At 43.5% G+C, this 16,161-nt stretch overlaps 1 protein-coding gene across 1 annotated transcript; it reads left to right on the forward strand.

The window, feature by feature from the left end:
- The first annotated feature begins 964 nt into the window (after window positions 1–964).
- On the forward strand, window positions 965–15,624 carry LOC129699229 (probable G-protein coupled receptor 139). The gene is made up of 2 exons (XM_055638846.1): window positions 965–1,121; window positions 14,759–15,624. The coding sequence occupies exons 1-2, from the start codon at window positions 965–967 to the stop codon at window positions 15,622–15,624; spliced, it is 1,023 nt and encodes a 340-aa protein (XP_055494821.1).
- The last annotated feature ends 537 nt before the right edge of the window (window positions 15,625–16,161 follow it).

A 16,161-nucleotide genomic window follows, 5' to 3' on the forward strand; every position in this document is an offset into this window, starting at 1 on the left:
CCTCAGGTTACTATATATTTTTCCTCTCTCACTTTAACCATGTCCTCTGGTTTTTGATTCCAATATTCTGGTAAAAGACTCTATCTATTTCCCACATGTTTCATTGCACATATGTCAAATCATCCTTCAGCCTCCGGCACTCCATCCTTCCCAACTTTACCTATTTCTCTAGTCTTCAGGTCCTGGCAACATCCTTGTAAATTGTAAACCTATTTCTCATTGATGGATACAGAGCAAATATTTGGAAATTATCTTACCTACAGCTGGGAACAAATTGTAGAAGAGAAGAGTGATTGTATCAGATAGTAGTAGATGTCTGTCTGGGAAGAGCATACAACGAATCACCACACTCTGGCACCACCTTGTAGTGGTCATTTCCCTACTCCTCAACATCATCCCACTAACTGGATATTCCCTTGCCTTCTTACAGCTCCTCATATACGTCACTTTGCATATGTCTGGACAAATTACATTTGTAGTTTTCCTCGTCATCGATTCCTTCATGTGGCCTAAACCTTTTCTCCTCGATATCAGCCACATGAGCATTATTAAAACATTTGCACCTGAATCGCCAAAGACAGCGATGGAGTCCTGCACCCGAAGGAGCCTCACTGGTAACAGACAATCTACTTACCATCGTATTTCAAGTCAATCCTACCTATATCCATGTTACTTGTCATTTTATCTGAGGTGCAGTATCAAGCAGCGGAAGATCTTGTGCCACTATTCTAAAGACATGTGCAGGAACATTGCCAATGTCATGTCTAAACCATGTGAAGGGATGTTGGTTGGAGAAGGTTATTTGCTAGCAAAGGGACACCCAGCAAGTAGGAGACATTGAAAAGCAATATACAAAGAGTTCATGGCTTGCAAGTTCTTGTTAGAGTGAAAACCAAGGCTGGTGGGAGTACGGAAGACTGGATGAAAAGAAATATTGTGGCTCTAGTCATGAAAAAAAGGAGGCATGGGTTACATAGGTCAGCTGGGATCAAGGGAATCCCTGGACCACAGGGGATGCAGGAGTCTGCTAAATGACATCATGAGGACAGTAAAGTGTCATGGGATCGCTTTGGCAGAGAAGATTAAGGAGAATCCAAAGAAATATTGTAAGGACATTAAAAGTAAGTGGGCAACCAGGGAGAAAATAATGTGATTCAAAACCAAAATGGACACAAATGCATGGAGCCATAGGAAATGTGAAAGGTCCTCAATTAATGTATATTCTCTGTTTTTATTGTAGACAGACATGAAGTTATGAGAATTTAGGAACAACGCTGAAGATGCATTGTAGACAGTCTGCATTACAGTAGAGATGGTGCTGGATATCTTAAATTGTACCAAGATAGATAATTCTCCAAGGCCTGATCTCATATATCCAAGAACACTAAGCAAAGCTAGAAAAGTAAATGCAGGAGCCCTGGCTGATAGAAATGCATCATCATTTGCACCGTGAATTGTTCAAATGACTAGAGATTGACCAACATTGTGCCTTTATTTAAGAGGGTTGTAAATAAAAGCTTGCAAACTATTGAACAATAAGCCTAACATCCGAGTTCTCTACCTCAGAGGGTGGTGGAGGCAGGTTCTCTGGATGCTTTCAAGAGAGAGCTAGATAGGGCTCTTAAAAATAGCAGTCAGGGGATATGGGGAGAAGGCAGGAAGGGGTACTGATTGGGGATGACCAGCCATGATCACATTGAATGGTTATGCTGGCTCGAAGGGCCAAATGGCCTACTCCTGCACCTATTGTCTATTATCTATTGAGATTAATGGTGGGGATTCTGAGAGTTGAGATATACATGAATTTGGAAAAACTGGGGAGGCTTAGACAGTATGGCTTTGTGTGTGGGAGATCTTGACCCACGAATGTTTGAATTTTTGAAAAAGTAACTAAGAAGATCAATGTGGCTGGGGTGGTAGATGTAACCTCTCTGGATCTCAACTAGGCATTAGATAGGTTTCCATAAGGTAGGCAGCTCTGGAAGGATAGATGGCATGGTGTCCATGGTGAGCTGATTAATTGGATATATAATTGGTTTGATGGCAGGAAGCAGAGGGTAATCATAGAAGGATATTGGACTGGAGGCCCAATGATGGTGTTGTAGACAGTAATTATGGTGTTGTAGAAAGTTATCAAGAATTACAGCAGGATCTTGATTTAGTTGATCAAGGAATGGAAAGTGAATTTTATTTCAAGTAATTTTGCAAGGTGTTGCATTTTGCGAAGTAAAACAAGGGTAGGATATTTATATAGAAAGCTAGGGGAATTGCAGAAGAGAGGGATCTTGAAGTGCAAGTACATAGATCCCTGAAAATATGCACCAGTTGACAGGTTAATGAAGAAGACATTTGGCACGCTGTCCTTCATCAGTCGACATATTGGCTGATTGGGATACCATATTGCAAATATACAAGTTGATGATGTGACCACACTTGGAGTATTATGCATTGATCACCCTGCTGTAGGAAAGACATCATAAGCTAGGAAACCAAGAACTAGAGGCTATAAGTTTAAGGAGAGAGGGACAAGACTTAATGGGAACCTGAGCAATTTTTTCACACAGAGTGTGATGGGTATATCGAACGAGCTGCCAGAGGAAGTTGTTGAGACTGGTATAATAACATTAGTACACATTTTGACAGGTACATTGATCAGAATGATTTTTGAGGGATCTGGTCAAACTAAGGTGAATGGATTTGTATAGATGGGCAACTTGGTCAGCATGGATGTGATGGTAGGAAATCCCTGTTTCCATGTTGAATGAGTCCATGAATTCCCTAGGACTCCCGGGTACTGAACAGTTACACGTTACATCTTCCAGGGATTGCACCGCACAGTTAAACCAGTACAGGAAGATAGAGAGTGAGGACAGGAATGAGATAGCAAATGTACTGATATAGTGTCATGCAGGGGCAGAAAACCCGGGGGGGCGGCCAGAGGGGACACGTCCCCCCTATGTTTTGAGAGGTGGGGGACATTCCCGCCAGGTTAACCTGCCTGGGCTTGCGGGAAATCTGGCCAGTGCGGAGAAGAAGCGCTGGTGTCCCGTCAGTCCAGACAGGGCTGTAGTTAACCTGGTGAGACAGGCACAGTTGAGCTGCCTTTAGCGCTGGATTGAGCCTCCGAAGCCGTGCGTGTGTGTGTGTGTGTGTGCGCACGCGCGGCCGCCAAAAAAATGTGTCCCCCGTCCCCTCCATGTTTTGATAGTGAGTTCCGCTCTTGGTGTCAGGACAATAACCTCCCTCTCAATGTCAGCAAGATGAAAGAACTAGTTATTTACTTCAAGAAGCATGGTGGAGTACATTCTCCAATTAACATCAGAGCTTAGTTTTGAAAGAGCTTTGCTCAAGACCGCAAGAAATTACTTACAACTGCAGATGTATCTTGGTCTAATCCACAGACCAGACTTCCCACCATTGACTCCATCTATACCTCACGCTTCCTTGGAAGGGCAGTCAACGTAATCAAAGCATTGTTCCACCCCAGTCATTCCTTATTCTTCTCCCTGATGCGGACCGGCAGAAGATATGGAAGTTTGAAAGAGCACAGCACCAGACTCAGGAACAGCTGCTTTCCCTCTGTTATCAGGCTTCTGAACAGTCCATCCATAAGTAATGATACTGTCCAATTCACCTCTACCCCAGTGTGGACATTGAAATTTGTCTATGGGACAGATGTGCTACTGTGCGATATAATGTTGAGGACTATATGTTGCACTCTGTTCCCTTTCCGTTGATCTATCTATTGTGTTTCAGTTTGAAATGATTTTATTGATGTCTGGTTTATCCTATTTGTTTGAATAATATGAAAAACAAAGTGTTTCATTGTATCGCGGTATATGTGACGATAATAAACCCACAGAATTAAGCCTCACAACTTCCTGGGAACCCACCACACAGTTACACCTCACACAAATCTGGGACCACACCACATTGCTGAACAGAACTCCCTGGAACTACACCACAGGTAAACCTTACACTTCATTGGGATTTTACCGCACAGTTACACCTTACACCTCCCTGGGACCGCACCATACAGTTAAACTTTACAAAGGGCAGAGCAAGTGACTGAGGTGTCAGTGGGGGAGCATTGACCATAGTTGGGGGAACACATGTGACCATAGTCCTATTAGTTTTAAAATGGTTATGGAAAAGACAGAACTGATCTTGAAGTTCCAAATCAGACAAATTTTGACACAAGTAGACACGAGTTTGCAATAGTTGATTGAAGAAAGTTGTTTACAAAGGAAAGGAATTCCCAGCAAGTGGGAGGTTTTAGAAATTAAATTACAACTGTACGGTAGTCGAGATTCTTATCCAAGATGTATCTCAGTGCTTATGTGATACGTACTGAACTGTACAAAAAAACGAATTTCACTGTACCTTTTTGCATGTAACAAATAAAGTGCCATTGAATCATTGATCTTGAGGCTCTAGTTAGAATAAAGGAAACCTGGATCAGGTAAAGCAGCTCAGAGGCCAGAAATACAGCATGTGTAGGTTTAGATTTAGGTTTAGATTTTAGATTTATTGTTGTCACATGTACTAATGCAAAGTGAGAATCTTTTGTTTGCCTGCTTTCCAATCTTATCAGGTGATGCCATTTATGAATACTGTACAATAAAGCCAAATAAAGTACCACAGGTGGAGTCAAGAGATAACAAATGGAGACTCCTGGCAGCTAGTCCTTCTGTTCTATCCTCCCTCATACATTTATAGAATGTTCTTTAAATGTTTAAGCCATGGTAACTGTTTCTGGGGGATATCTCCAGCAAAAGGCACGATAGGAGAAACAAGGAACTGCAGATGCTGGTTTAAAAAAAATAGACACAAGGTGCTAGAGTAACTCAGCGGGTCAGGCAGCAAGTCTGGAGAACATGGATGGGTAACTCTTCAGGTCCAGACCCTTCTTCAGAGAGCTACATTGAGATAAATTTAGAGGGGCCAGGAGAGGGACGAAGGTGTGAGAGCCACTGATACAAGCGCACAGCAGGTGGAATATTGTGAACAGTTTCCTTTGTGTTTCCGGTTCATTGACCTTGTGTTTCCATCCCAGTGCTTGTACACCAAGTGTATTGCGCCAGAGCCTGTTGTTCATTTGCTAATTGATGTTTCAGAGGGTGCGAAAGCTGTAATGTGTGTATTCTGAGCCTTGTAACTAAGATCATAAGATCATAAGTGATAGGAGTAGAATTAGGCCATTCGACCCATCAAATCTTCTCTGCTGTTCAATCATGGCTGATCTATCTCTCCCTCTTAACCCCATTCCCCTGCCTTCTTCCCATAAACTGACACCCATACTAATCAATAATCTATCTCTGCCTTATATATATCCACTGAGTTTACCTCCACAGCCTTCTTTGTCACAGCTGCTGGTGGCCTTCTACTGGATGGCCATTGAGAGTCTACTGACATATTACATGTCAGTGTGTTATGCAGGCTGCTCTGCTGCTCTGCTGCATATAAGAATGCGCTCCAAGGAGTGGTAAAAACAGTAGAGAGAATCACTGGCTGCCCACTGCCCTCTCTGGAGGATATTGCCACCTCACGCTACCTCAGCAGCCACTAAAATCATCAAAGACTCCACACACCCCGGTCACAACCTTTTTCAACTGTTGCCCTCTGGCAGGCGTTACAGGTCATCAAAACACGCACCTCCAGATTCAGAGACAGTTTCTTCCCCAAAGCAATCTTCACTGAGTATTATTCATGCTGGACTTTTCCGTGCTGCTACCCACCTTGAACTTTCCTATCACCATGTACAGCACTGATTACTTACTTATCTTGATACCTAGCTTTTAACATTGTTTTTAAATTGTGTCCTGTGTTTTTATGTTTGTATATTATGCACCAATGGAATGACGACAACAATTTCATTGTGTGCAGTGGTTACAACGACAGATCAAGGCATTTCATTTCATTTCATTCATTCCTTTGGAAAGAATTCCACAGATTCATCACCCTCTGACTTTATAAAGTCTTCTCCATCTCCTTCCGAAAAGAACGACCTTGAGTTTGAACTGATTCAATTGATGTCTGGTTTACCTGATTTGTTCGGACAACATGTAAAACAAAGAGTTTCACTATACCTCAATATATGTGACAATAATAAACCTAAACTCAAGCCAGGGACCGACCTACAGAGTTGAACCTCACAACTTCCTGGGACCCACCACACAGTTACACCTTATACCAATCTGGGACCACACTACACAGTAACACTTTACACCACTGTGCCCACCTCACACAAGTCTATCATACATTTTATTGGCCCCCATTGTCTCATCGTTACCATATATGTCCAGTCCCTTTACACTTCTATCCCTGACATGAAAGGTTTCAAGTTTCTCCAGTTCTTCCTTGAACAGAGTCCTAAATTATTTTCCCTCTACTAACACTCTCCTCCGCCTGGCAGAACCTGACCTCATCCTCAACAACATCACTTTTGTCTCCACTCACTTCCTGCAAGTTACAGATGCCACCATGGGAATTCGCATGGGCCTCAGCTATGCCTGCCTTTTTGTTGGTTAAATCGAAAAGTCCTTGTTCCAAACACACACTGGCATCATCCTCAACTCTTTCTCTGTCACGTTGACTGCTGCATATTGGATGCCTCCTGCACCCTTGCAGAACTGTTGATTTAATTATCTTTACCATAAACCTCCGCCTTGTCCTCAAATTCACAAATTATCTCAGGCACCTCTCTCCCCTTTCTTGATCTCTGCCTTCATCACAGAGGAGTATCCCCACTGTCCCTTAAGGGCCTGTCCCACTGTACGAGGTAATTCAAGAGATCTCCTGAGTTTCCCCTGATTCAAACTCGGAGAAGTACGGTAATAGCCGCTTGTAGGTACTCGGGGCTCTCGTGGACATTTTTCAACATGTTGAACAAACTTCACGAGTTTACCGCATTTCCCGAGTACCTGCCGTTAGCGTTACGAGCCGCTAAGAGACGTCCCGAGCTCTGACATACCCGCAACGTACATTCTACATACTTACCACGAGTTTGATTTTTTGTTTAAACTCTGGAGAGCTCTTGGGTAAACTCGTATAGTGGGACAGGCCCTTAAGTTCTGCTCATACCCCCTCTTCCACAGACGGCACAAGGGTAAAGTCCACTAGGAGCTTAGCTTTCATCCCACCATCTTCTGCAGACAATACATCATTCTCTGTCATTACTGCCACCTTTAACGTGATCCCATCACAAATCATATCTTCCCACCTCCACCCCATTCAGCCTTCAGAGATCACTCCATGCACAACTCATTAGTTCACTCATCCCTTCCCATCCTAACTTCCCCTTCACTAGGTGCCTTCCCCTGCAACTGCAGGAATTGTAACACCTGTTCCTATACTTCCTCCCTTACATCCGTCCAGGGAACCCAGCAATCCTTCCAGGTGAGACAAATATGTACCTCATCTAATCTCATCTCAGGTCCTGATGTGATCACCTTTACATCAATAGGACCAAGCTTAGACCTGGAGCCCTTTACGCCAAACAGGCAATGTCCACCAATGCCAACTGGATCTCCCAGTTGCGAATCATTTTAACTCTCTTCCCATTCCGGTACTGAGCTTTCCATCCTGGAGCTTACCAGCATGAGGAACGGGAGTAACAGTATGTTATATTCCACCTAGGTAGCTCACAATGAACATTAAATTTTACAATTTTATGTTATTATCCTACACACAACCTCCTATTAATTTGTTTCCCCTCACTTCCCTGTGTCCCACCTGGACTTGCATTCATTTCTCCCCTTCCCCCTCCCCTTCCACAGATTATTTCCTCTGCTTTCACAATTTTCAATCATTTGTATCCTTACCTCACTCTATTGGTATGTTCACATCTGGCCTTTGTCCATCCATCTGCCCATCAAAATCCCCCTCACCTGTACCTATCACTCACCAGGCTATGTTCTGCCCTACATCTCTTTCAGCTTTCTTCCACCCACCACAATCAGTCTGAAGAATGGTCCACATCGGAAACATCACCTATCCGTGTTCTCAGAGATGACAGCTGACCCACTGAGTTACTCCAGCACTTTTTGACTTTTTTATGTAAATCAGCATTCATATCTCAGGGGTAAAAATAAGCTAGTACCCTGGAAAAACACAGTGTGACCTTGACTGACGGCAAAGGTTGCACAGGAAAGCAGAGAAAATGCAGAAAGGAAACAAATTAATACCGCCTCTAAGTTAGCTACCGTTCAACAGCAAAATAAATAAAAGAGGAAGGAGAGGTAGGTGTTCTCAGTAACAGTGTGCATTATGTTATCAGTTGACTTGGACCCTGATCATTGGGAGGGAGATATCTGGGGCATGAGCGACTCAGATAGAGAACGGAGAGATGGAAAGGACAATGGATCAATAGTGGAGGATATTGACTAGACAAAGAAGAGGAGAAAACATAACAGTTTTTGCAACCTGCTTATGGTTTCATATTGAGGTGTTTTAAGGTTCAAAACCTAAAAAGACAAAAATTATCTGAGTTAAAGATATAGTGCTGGATTCATACTTCAGTCTCACATTCAAATGAAAACTCGCAATAGGTTTATGGTAATTTTGACCCAACTGATGAGACCCACAATGAGGCGTTGATGTTGTGTAGAATGGTCTGATTCTGGGAGAAGGAAAAGCAGGAGTCAAGTTTTAAATTAGGGAGGGCTCCTGGAGCAGCTGAAAACTTTCCTCTGCAGGAAAATAGACAGGAGGAGAACTGAAGGTCAGGGTATAGAACAACAGGGAGAGCTTGGAACGGAAACATCACAGCCCAAGTGTTCACCTTAACTCTATCATGAAGACAGATGTAGTACAGTGCCCAGATCCACTCTATTAATGTGGGCCTGATGCCCAAAGCTACACAACAAACAGATTTTATTATCTGAGTCTTTTAACAAATCAGAGTTTGGAATGCAAATAATTTTCATTTATTAGCATTGGTACTGAAGGATGAGAAATGCTAAGACAACACAAAGCTTTCTTCCCAGAAATATCCAATGTGAGCATGAATCCTTATACAATAAATAACCCCAGTTCCCATCATGAAGAAAGATACCTAGTTTCAATAACACAGTTGATGCTGTTTGTAGATTCTTGAAAAAGCGTGGGCTTATTAAGTCTATAGGTTCATGCTGTGAGTGAGTTCACTGGAGTTCACCTTGGACCGGGATCGGAACGTTGCTGGGACCCAAGAGTTCTCCAAACCGGCCAACACAAGCCTGTGTCCCCGATGGGAAGAGAGCCGTGAGCCTTGTTGCTACCAGCCACCGCTCGTGACTTTAATAATCTTTTACTAATCTTTTCACTGTATTTCACAATACTTCACTAAACTCCTCCAGTCCATTAAACACATACACTTCGTATACAAACGACACACTTTCCCTCCATTGATGAACAGTACACTGCAAGGGCCTGGAAGCGAGCGGGCAAGATCATCTCTGACCTCTCTCACCCTGGCCACAAACTCTTTGAATCCCTTCCCTCTGGAAGGCGACTCCGGACTGTCAAAGCTGCCACAGCCAGACATAAAAACAGTTTTTATCCATGAGTAGTTGCTCTACTCAACAGCAAAAAATCTGTACCCTCCCTTTGATCTGGTATTTTGTTGGTTCACATGCTTGATCAATGGTGTCCCCCATAGTCACTTGGCGTAAAACTGGGAGTTCCCACACCAACACTCCCAATCACTCCACTGTGCTTTCAAACTGCACTTACTCACCAATACCATCCTCACCAATGCCCATTTGTCTTTGCCAGAACAACTCGGCTCCAGAGTTCATTGAATCCTTGGTCTCAACATGGACCAAAGAGACAAATTTCAGTGGTGGAATGAGGGTGCCTGTCATTGGTGTCAGGCCGTATTTGACCGATTGTGCCATCATGGTGTCCTGGTAAAACCAAAGTCAATGAGCACCAAAAGGAAAACACTCCGGTGGTTGGAGTCATCATTTGCACAATGAAGAATCATTGGAGGATGAACATCCCAGATCCAGGACATCACTGCAGGAGTTCCTCAGGGTTGTGTCCTGGACCCAACCATCTCCAACAACTTAATCGATGACTTACTTCCATCATAAGGACCGGTGGGATTTCCACTGATGATTGCACAATGAACTGTTCCATTCACAAATCCTCAACAGATAAAGTAGTTCCTGTCTGCATTAAGCAAGAGCTGGTGGAATTTAATGTGTAGGAAAGAACTGCAGATGCTGGTTTAAATCAAAGGTAGACACAAAATGCCGGAGTAACTCAGCGGGACAAGCAGCATTTCTGGAGAGAAGGAATGGGTGATGTTTCGGCCCTTCTTCAGACTGATCTGACCCAAATCGTCCCCCATCCATTCTCTCCAGAGTGGCTGCTTGTCCTGGTGGAATTTGATGCTGAGAAATGTGAGTGTTGCATTTTGGGTAGTCTAACATGGTCAGGACTTACACAGTGAATGGTAGGGCTCTGGGGATTGTTGGAGAGCAGAAGGATCTAGGAGTGTAGGTGCATGGCTCCTTGAAGGTGGAGACGCAGGTAGATCGGGTGGTCAAAAAGCCTTTTGGCACATTGGCTTTCATCAGTCAGAGTATTGAGAATAGTTGGGAGGCCATGTTGCAGTTGTATAAGATGTTGGTGAGGCCACATTTAGAATATTATGTTCAGTTCTGGGCACCATGTTAAGGGAATGATGTTGCCTGGCTGGAAAGGAAATAGAGAAGATTTATGAGGATGTGCCAGGACTAGAGGGTCTGAGCAAATAGAAGAGGTTGAGTAAGCTGTGACTCTATTCCTTGGAGCGCAGGAGGATGAGGGATGATCTTATGGAGGTGTATAAAATCATGAGAGGAATAGATCGGGTAGATGTGAGGAGGAACTTGCCCAAAGTAAGTGAATCGAGGACCAGAGGACATAGATGGTGGAAATAGGTGGTGGAAATGATTTAACAGGAATCTGAGGGATAACTTTTTCACACAACTGGTGGTGGATGTATGGAACAAGTTGCCAGAAGAGATAGTTGAGGTAGGGAGTATCCCAATATTTAAGACACAGTTAGACAGGTACATGGATAGGACAGATTTGGAGGGATATGGACCAAACGTGGGCATGTGGGACTAGTGTAGCTGAGACATGTTTGCCGGTGTGGGCAACTTGGGCTGAAAAACCTGTTTTTCATGATGTATCACTCTATAACTTTATGATTCTATGACATACGTGGATGAATATTGTTATATTCCAGACGGCAGAATGAATAACAACTTACACGCAGATTGCCTGGATCACAATAGAGATATATATTGCCCAACATTCCCAGCTTATATAAAACACCAACTCATTAACATATACATGAATATGTATGAAAACATTACAATTATCTTTAATGTTATTATTTCAACCTTTATTATCTAGAACTTTATCCACATTCTTCTGAGATACGTTCAGAACCTTGTCATTATAGTCACTTAATGGCGAAGAAGCTCAATCTCAACACCCTTCCCAGAACCTGATGTTCCTCCAGTTCAGGCATCCACTCTTCTGAAGGCTGGAATTCACGGAAAGCCACGGAAAGTCAAGTCCCGTGATTCCCTCGCTATGATCATCATTCTCCCATTGTCTTAGTTGCTCCTTTGGACAACTGCTCCATCTCTTTACATAGATCAGTGTCAGGTTTTGACAGATGGAACTTCTGAAAAGCCGTGTGGGACACCTTCATGTGTGGATGATGCAAGGTTGTTGTTCAAGATTCCTTTCAATGAATATATGGAGAATCCTGCAAATCAATTAAATATTTTATTCATTTGCAAGGAAGAGGACAGACAGGAAAATAATTACATTTCTGATATGGGGATTATGTTTTACTTTCAAAGGCACCTGTTCCCAATGACCTAGCACCCCTGCTTCTCTAAACCCGTGGCAGCTCCAAGGAGATAATTTGTATTGAAAAGTAAATGTTAGCGGTGGTGATAACTGGGCAGCCTTGAGGAAATGAGAGATTGCAGATGACTAGGTGAAGCCTTTTCAAAGCCAAAACAGGGAGGGTCTACAGAGTGTGGATAGTCAAGTCGAACTTGGGTTTCTAGCATACAGATCATGAGTGCGTTAAAATAGGTGGATAGGTGACTTCACCCCCAGGAAAATTCCTCTTTATCCCAGGAAGATTTGCAGCAATCTTCTGCTGAGTGGATATGCAGAATGATCACAGAGAAGATAAATGTAATTCTTCACGAAAAGCTGGAATGCAGAGGGTGGGAGATTACCACAGGACACTTTACCTCAGGAAAATTTGCCCAACCTGCTCTTTACCACAGGAACATTTTGCAGAGATCTCATGGAAGTGCTGAGCTGATGGTGAGAGTGATGACAGAGTAGATATATGTAATTCATCATCAAAAGCTGGAATGCAGATGCTGGGAGATTGCTCCATGTGAGAGTGTATGAGGTTAGGGAGGAGTATCCACTGAAAACTTGTCAAACGGAAAAGATAGGGAAGGACAGGAGAGGGAAAAAGGTGTGAGTAGTCATTGTTACAAGTCCACAGCTGGTAGAATATAGTGAACAATTTGTTTTGTGATTCCAGTTGTTTGACCTTCTGTTTCCATCCCAGTGCTTGTATGCCAAGTGTATCGAGCGGAGTCTGTTGTTCATTTGCTAATTGATGTTTCAGAGGGTGCTAATGTGGTAATGTGTTTATTCTGAGCCTGGTAACTAACAATGATCATGTCCCCTACGGCCCCTGTGGATGCCGCCTGCCTGTATAAATAAAGGTCTTCACTGAGTGAGTGAACGCAGAATGTCCGCTACAACTCTTCCCTGCTGAAGGACATCGCAATTTACTGCAAAATATGAGATTAACGGATCTATTCTATCTGCTCATAGATATTAAACCTTATTACTACCGCTTCCTTGCGGCCGTTGGAGTTCTCTGTAAGTCATTACAACCACCTTGCATTTGTTCAGCTATGATTATTTCTGATTGTTATTCAGCTCTGACTGACCACTGATATTCCTCTCTCCTTCTGTGATTTACTTGCTGCCTCTCCGCCATATCTGCCAGGCTTCAGTCTGATTGGGTCAGCCTCCTTCATCACTCACTGTTGGGTTTGCACTGACCGGGCGTTGGAGCCAAACTAATGACGTATTTATTGATATCCAGGTGCTGCTGGTTATTTACAATGCACCCAATTAATATAATGTTTTATATGTAAATAGATATATAATGTATATAAGGTTATGATGTATTATATGAAAATATTTCTCATCTGTTGTTATCTTGGAGAAAGACACATACCCAGAGGATATTATTTGTAAATACGTAACATACTGAATGTATTACATGTATTATATGTAAATGCACAGATTAGTCGATAAAATGCATACAGAAACAGTGAAGGTGGAATTATTGAGCACCGATATTTAGATAATGATTCCCCAAATGTTTTAATCTAGTGAAGTATTGTATCTTTGAAATGTGAGCATAGTTGGAACTAACACATTGATTCAATTTGTCCCTCAGATGCCCAGTGCCCAAGTCCGCATTTCTCAGATTTCTCCTGCTTCCCTCCCTTCAGCTGGCAAGCCATCTCAGAGCCCATCTTGTCCACAAAACCATCCTCCCATTCACTGGAACCTTGTCCCGCCAAGCACCAACCTCCAATGACCTCAATCTTTTCATCCTCAAATTCCCCCACCATAACCCTATTCCTCTTACACATTACCCTCCTATATCCAACCTCCCTCTCCTCAATGACTCTTTCCAATGTGACCACTGTCTCTGCTCACCTGACTTGCTCACATTACTCGACATCTAGTTAAACTTGATATCTAGTTAGTCTTTTGCTCATTAAACTTGGATTCTGTCTGTTCGGTCATTTTTTCGCCAGTCATAGGCTGAGAATTAGCTACAGTGTCTTCCCTTTCCCCTCCATAACCGATTCTCCACTCTTCCAATCCCCACCCCTACATTCCTAATCTACCTGCTGTCCGCCCGGTGCCATCTCCCCCACCGCAACCTCAGGTTCCACACGTGAGATGATGACTCCCACGCCTGGAGCTCCACAACGCCTCTCACACCCTCCATAGTCTCTGGGCCAGGGTAATCTGGGATGGGCAACTCATGCTGGCCTGGCCAGGGATGCCCAGACATTGAGGAGGAAAACACAGAAGATGTCTGTAATGAATCCCTGTCACTGTCTTGTCCCTGAAACAGACATAGAAAAGTCAAGAAGTAACGAGACGGCGACTGATCATGTTGGTGAGGGACGTGAAATTGCAGCAAAGTTGTTGAATGTTTAAAATTCACGGCGTGAGCAGTAAATGGCTGCAATCAGTCACAGGTGCGAGACGCAGAGAGAGTAACAAGACCCAATGTTCCAGAAATTCTGCCTGGGGTGGACACAGCTGGGAGCTGTATGAGTTCACCTGACAACCTCCTTATGCAGACCAGGTGAGTGAGCAAGATATTACCTGCGAGGACGTTCAACCAGCTAGATATCGGTCCTCAACTCATCCAAGTGGTTAGCCATGCTGGCGGCTCTAGTAGGTACCTGACTCAAGCCTCAATGCATATTTAGTCTCCTCTCCAGCCCCTCTCAGTGGGAATATATGGAAATATTGCCCCACTGCTGAGGCACACTGTGGAATTTCATTGCACAGGTTAATCCAATTCCAAACTCATTATATCTTGTCTCTCATTTACTATTTCATGTCAGCTGTTAAACCTGCAACAATGGCTCTGCCTGCTCACTGTCAAATTTGTTTCCTTTTCTCAACTTCACAGCTAACGTGGTCGCAATTGTAACACTATCACGAGGACGGTGTGGACTCTCCAAAGGTGTCACCTGGTATCTTGTGGCAATGGCAGTAGCAGATCTACTTGTTGTCATATTTCAAGTCATTCTCATCAACATATTTCACATACCTCGGCATCCTGAGTGCAACATCGTATATACCGTGGGTTACATGTCAGTGGCTTGCTCCGTCTGGCTCACTGTTGCCTTCACCTTTGACCGTACGGTGGCCATTTGCTTCCAGAAGCTGAAGACAAGATACTGCACTGAGAAAGGTGCAGCCATTGTTATTGCAGTGGTGAGTGTGCTGAGTGTGTTAACCAACATCCCCTGGTATTTCACGTACCACTCACTTTTCTGCAGGACATCATTTGATTTTGCAACATCGCCGGTGTGGGCAGCATTTGACTGGGGGCACCGCATTTTAACCCCACTCATTCCCTTCGTGCTGATCCTGGTGCTCAATGGTTTCACTGTCAGGCACATCCTGATGGCCAGTGTAGTCCGCAGAAAACTGAGGGGGCAACGGAGCGGGAAGGGGAAGGATGACCCAGAGATGAAGAATCGAAGAAAATCCATCATTTTACTCTTCACCATATCGGCCAGTTTTATCCTGTTATGGGTGACACGGGTGGTCATTCTATCAAGTATGCGAATTACTGGTCGGTATGTGGGAAGGCTTACGTCTGATTTTGTAGCTGACTACTTGGGAACAATGCTTCAGTTATTCAGCTCCTGCACCAACACGTTTATTTATGCGGTCACTCAGAGGATGTTCCGGGAGGAGGTGACAAATGCCGTGAAATATCCCTTTAAGGCCATCCTGAAGTTCATTAAAGGTTACGGAGAGAGCTGAAAATTTCAAGCCAGGACTGATGGTAATTTTATCTTTTCCGATCAGCAAACCCCTGATTGAATAATGTGATGAAAGTCCTTTATAAATGAGAATCACCACATCAACATTGTAGGCAGGTGGAGAATTCACTAGGAAATATATTTTAGGAATATTTTTTTTTTAATCTGCACTTAAGATTGGAGAATTGTTTATAATTCTTGATAAATCTGCGGCCTGGGTCTGTGCCCCGTATATATAAATGGATAAAAAAATGAATAAGATTTGAAACACACACACTCTTCATCAGTTCAGAAGTTCATGCTGTAAGTGATAGGAGCAGAATTTGGTCATTCAGTTGAGCGGTTGGGTGCTGGGTTTGAATGCTGTGAGGAAACAAAAACAACGTGGTAGCGGTGCGGGCTGCCGGTGGATACTTTTCTCTTTACAATGTGTGGAGCAGCATGGCGGAGGAGAGAGCTCAGCTGACTGCAAAGCGTCTCTGTTTTAGGCCTATCCCAGTCTCCCAATCGTCCCAGAAACCCACTAAAATGGTGGTGG

This window comes from Leucoraja erinacea, chromosome 8 (assembly GCF_028641065.1).
Source record: "Leucoraja erinacea ecotype New England chromosome 8, Leri_hhj_1, whole genome shotgun sequence".
NCBI classification, from domain to species: domain Eukaryota; kingdom Metazoa; phylum Chordata; class Chondrichthyes; order Rajiformes; family Rajidae; genus Leucoraja; species Leucoraja erinaceus.

Bases quoted from the DNA above. Each gene is read 5' to 3' on its own strand.
- LOC129699229 (XM_055638846.1), top strand. From the start codon at position 965: ATGGGTTACATAGGTCAGCTGGGATCAAGGGAATCCCTGGACCACAGG. The intron at 1,122-14,758 runs GTAAGTGGGCAA...TCAACTTCACAG, and splicing joins ATATTGTAAGGACATTAAAA to CTAACGTGGTCGCAATTGTA.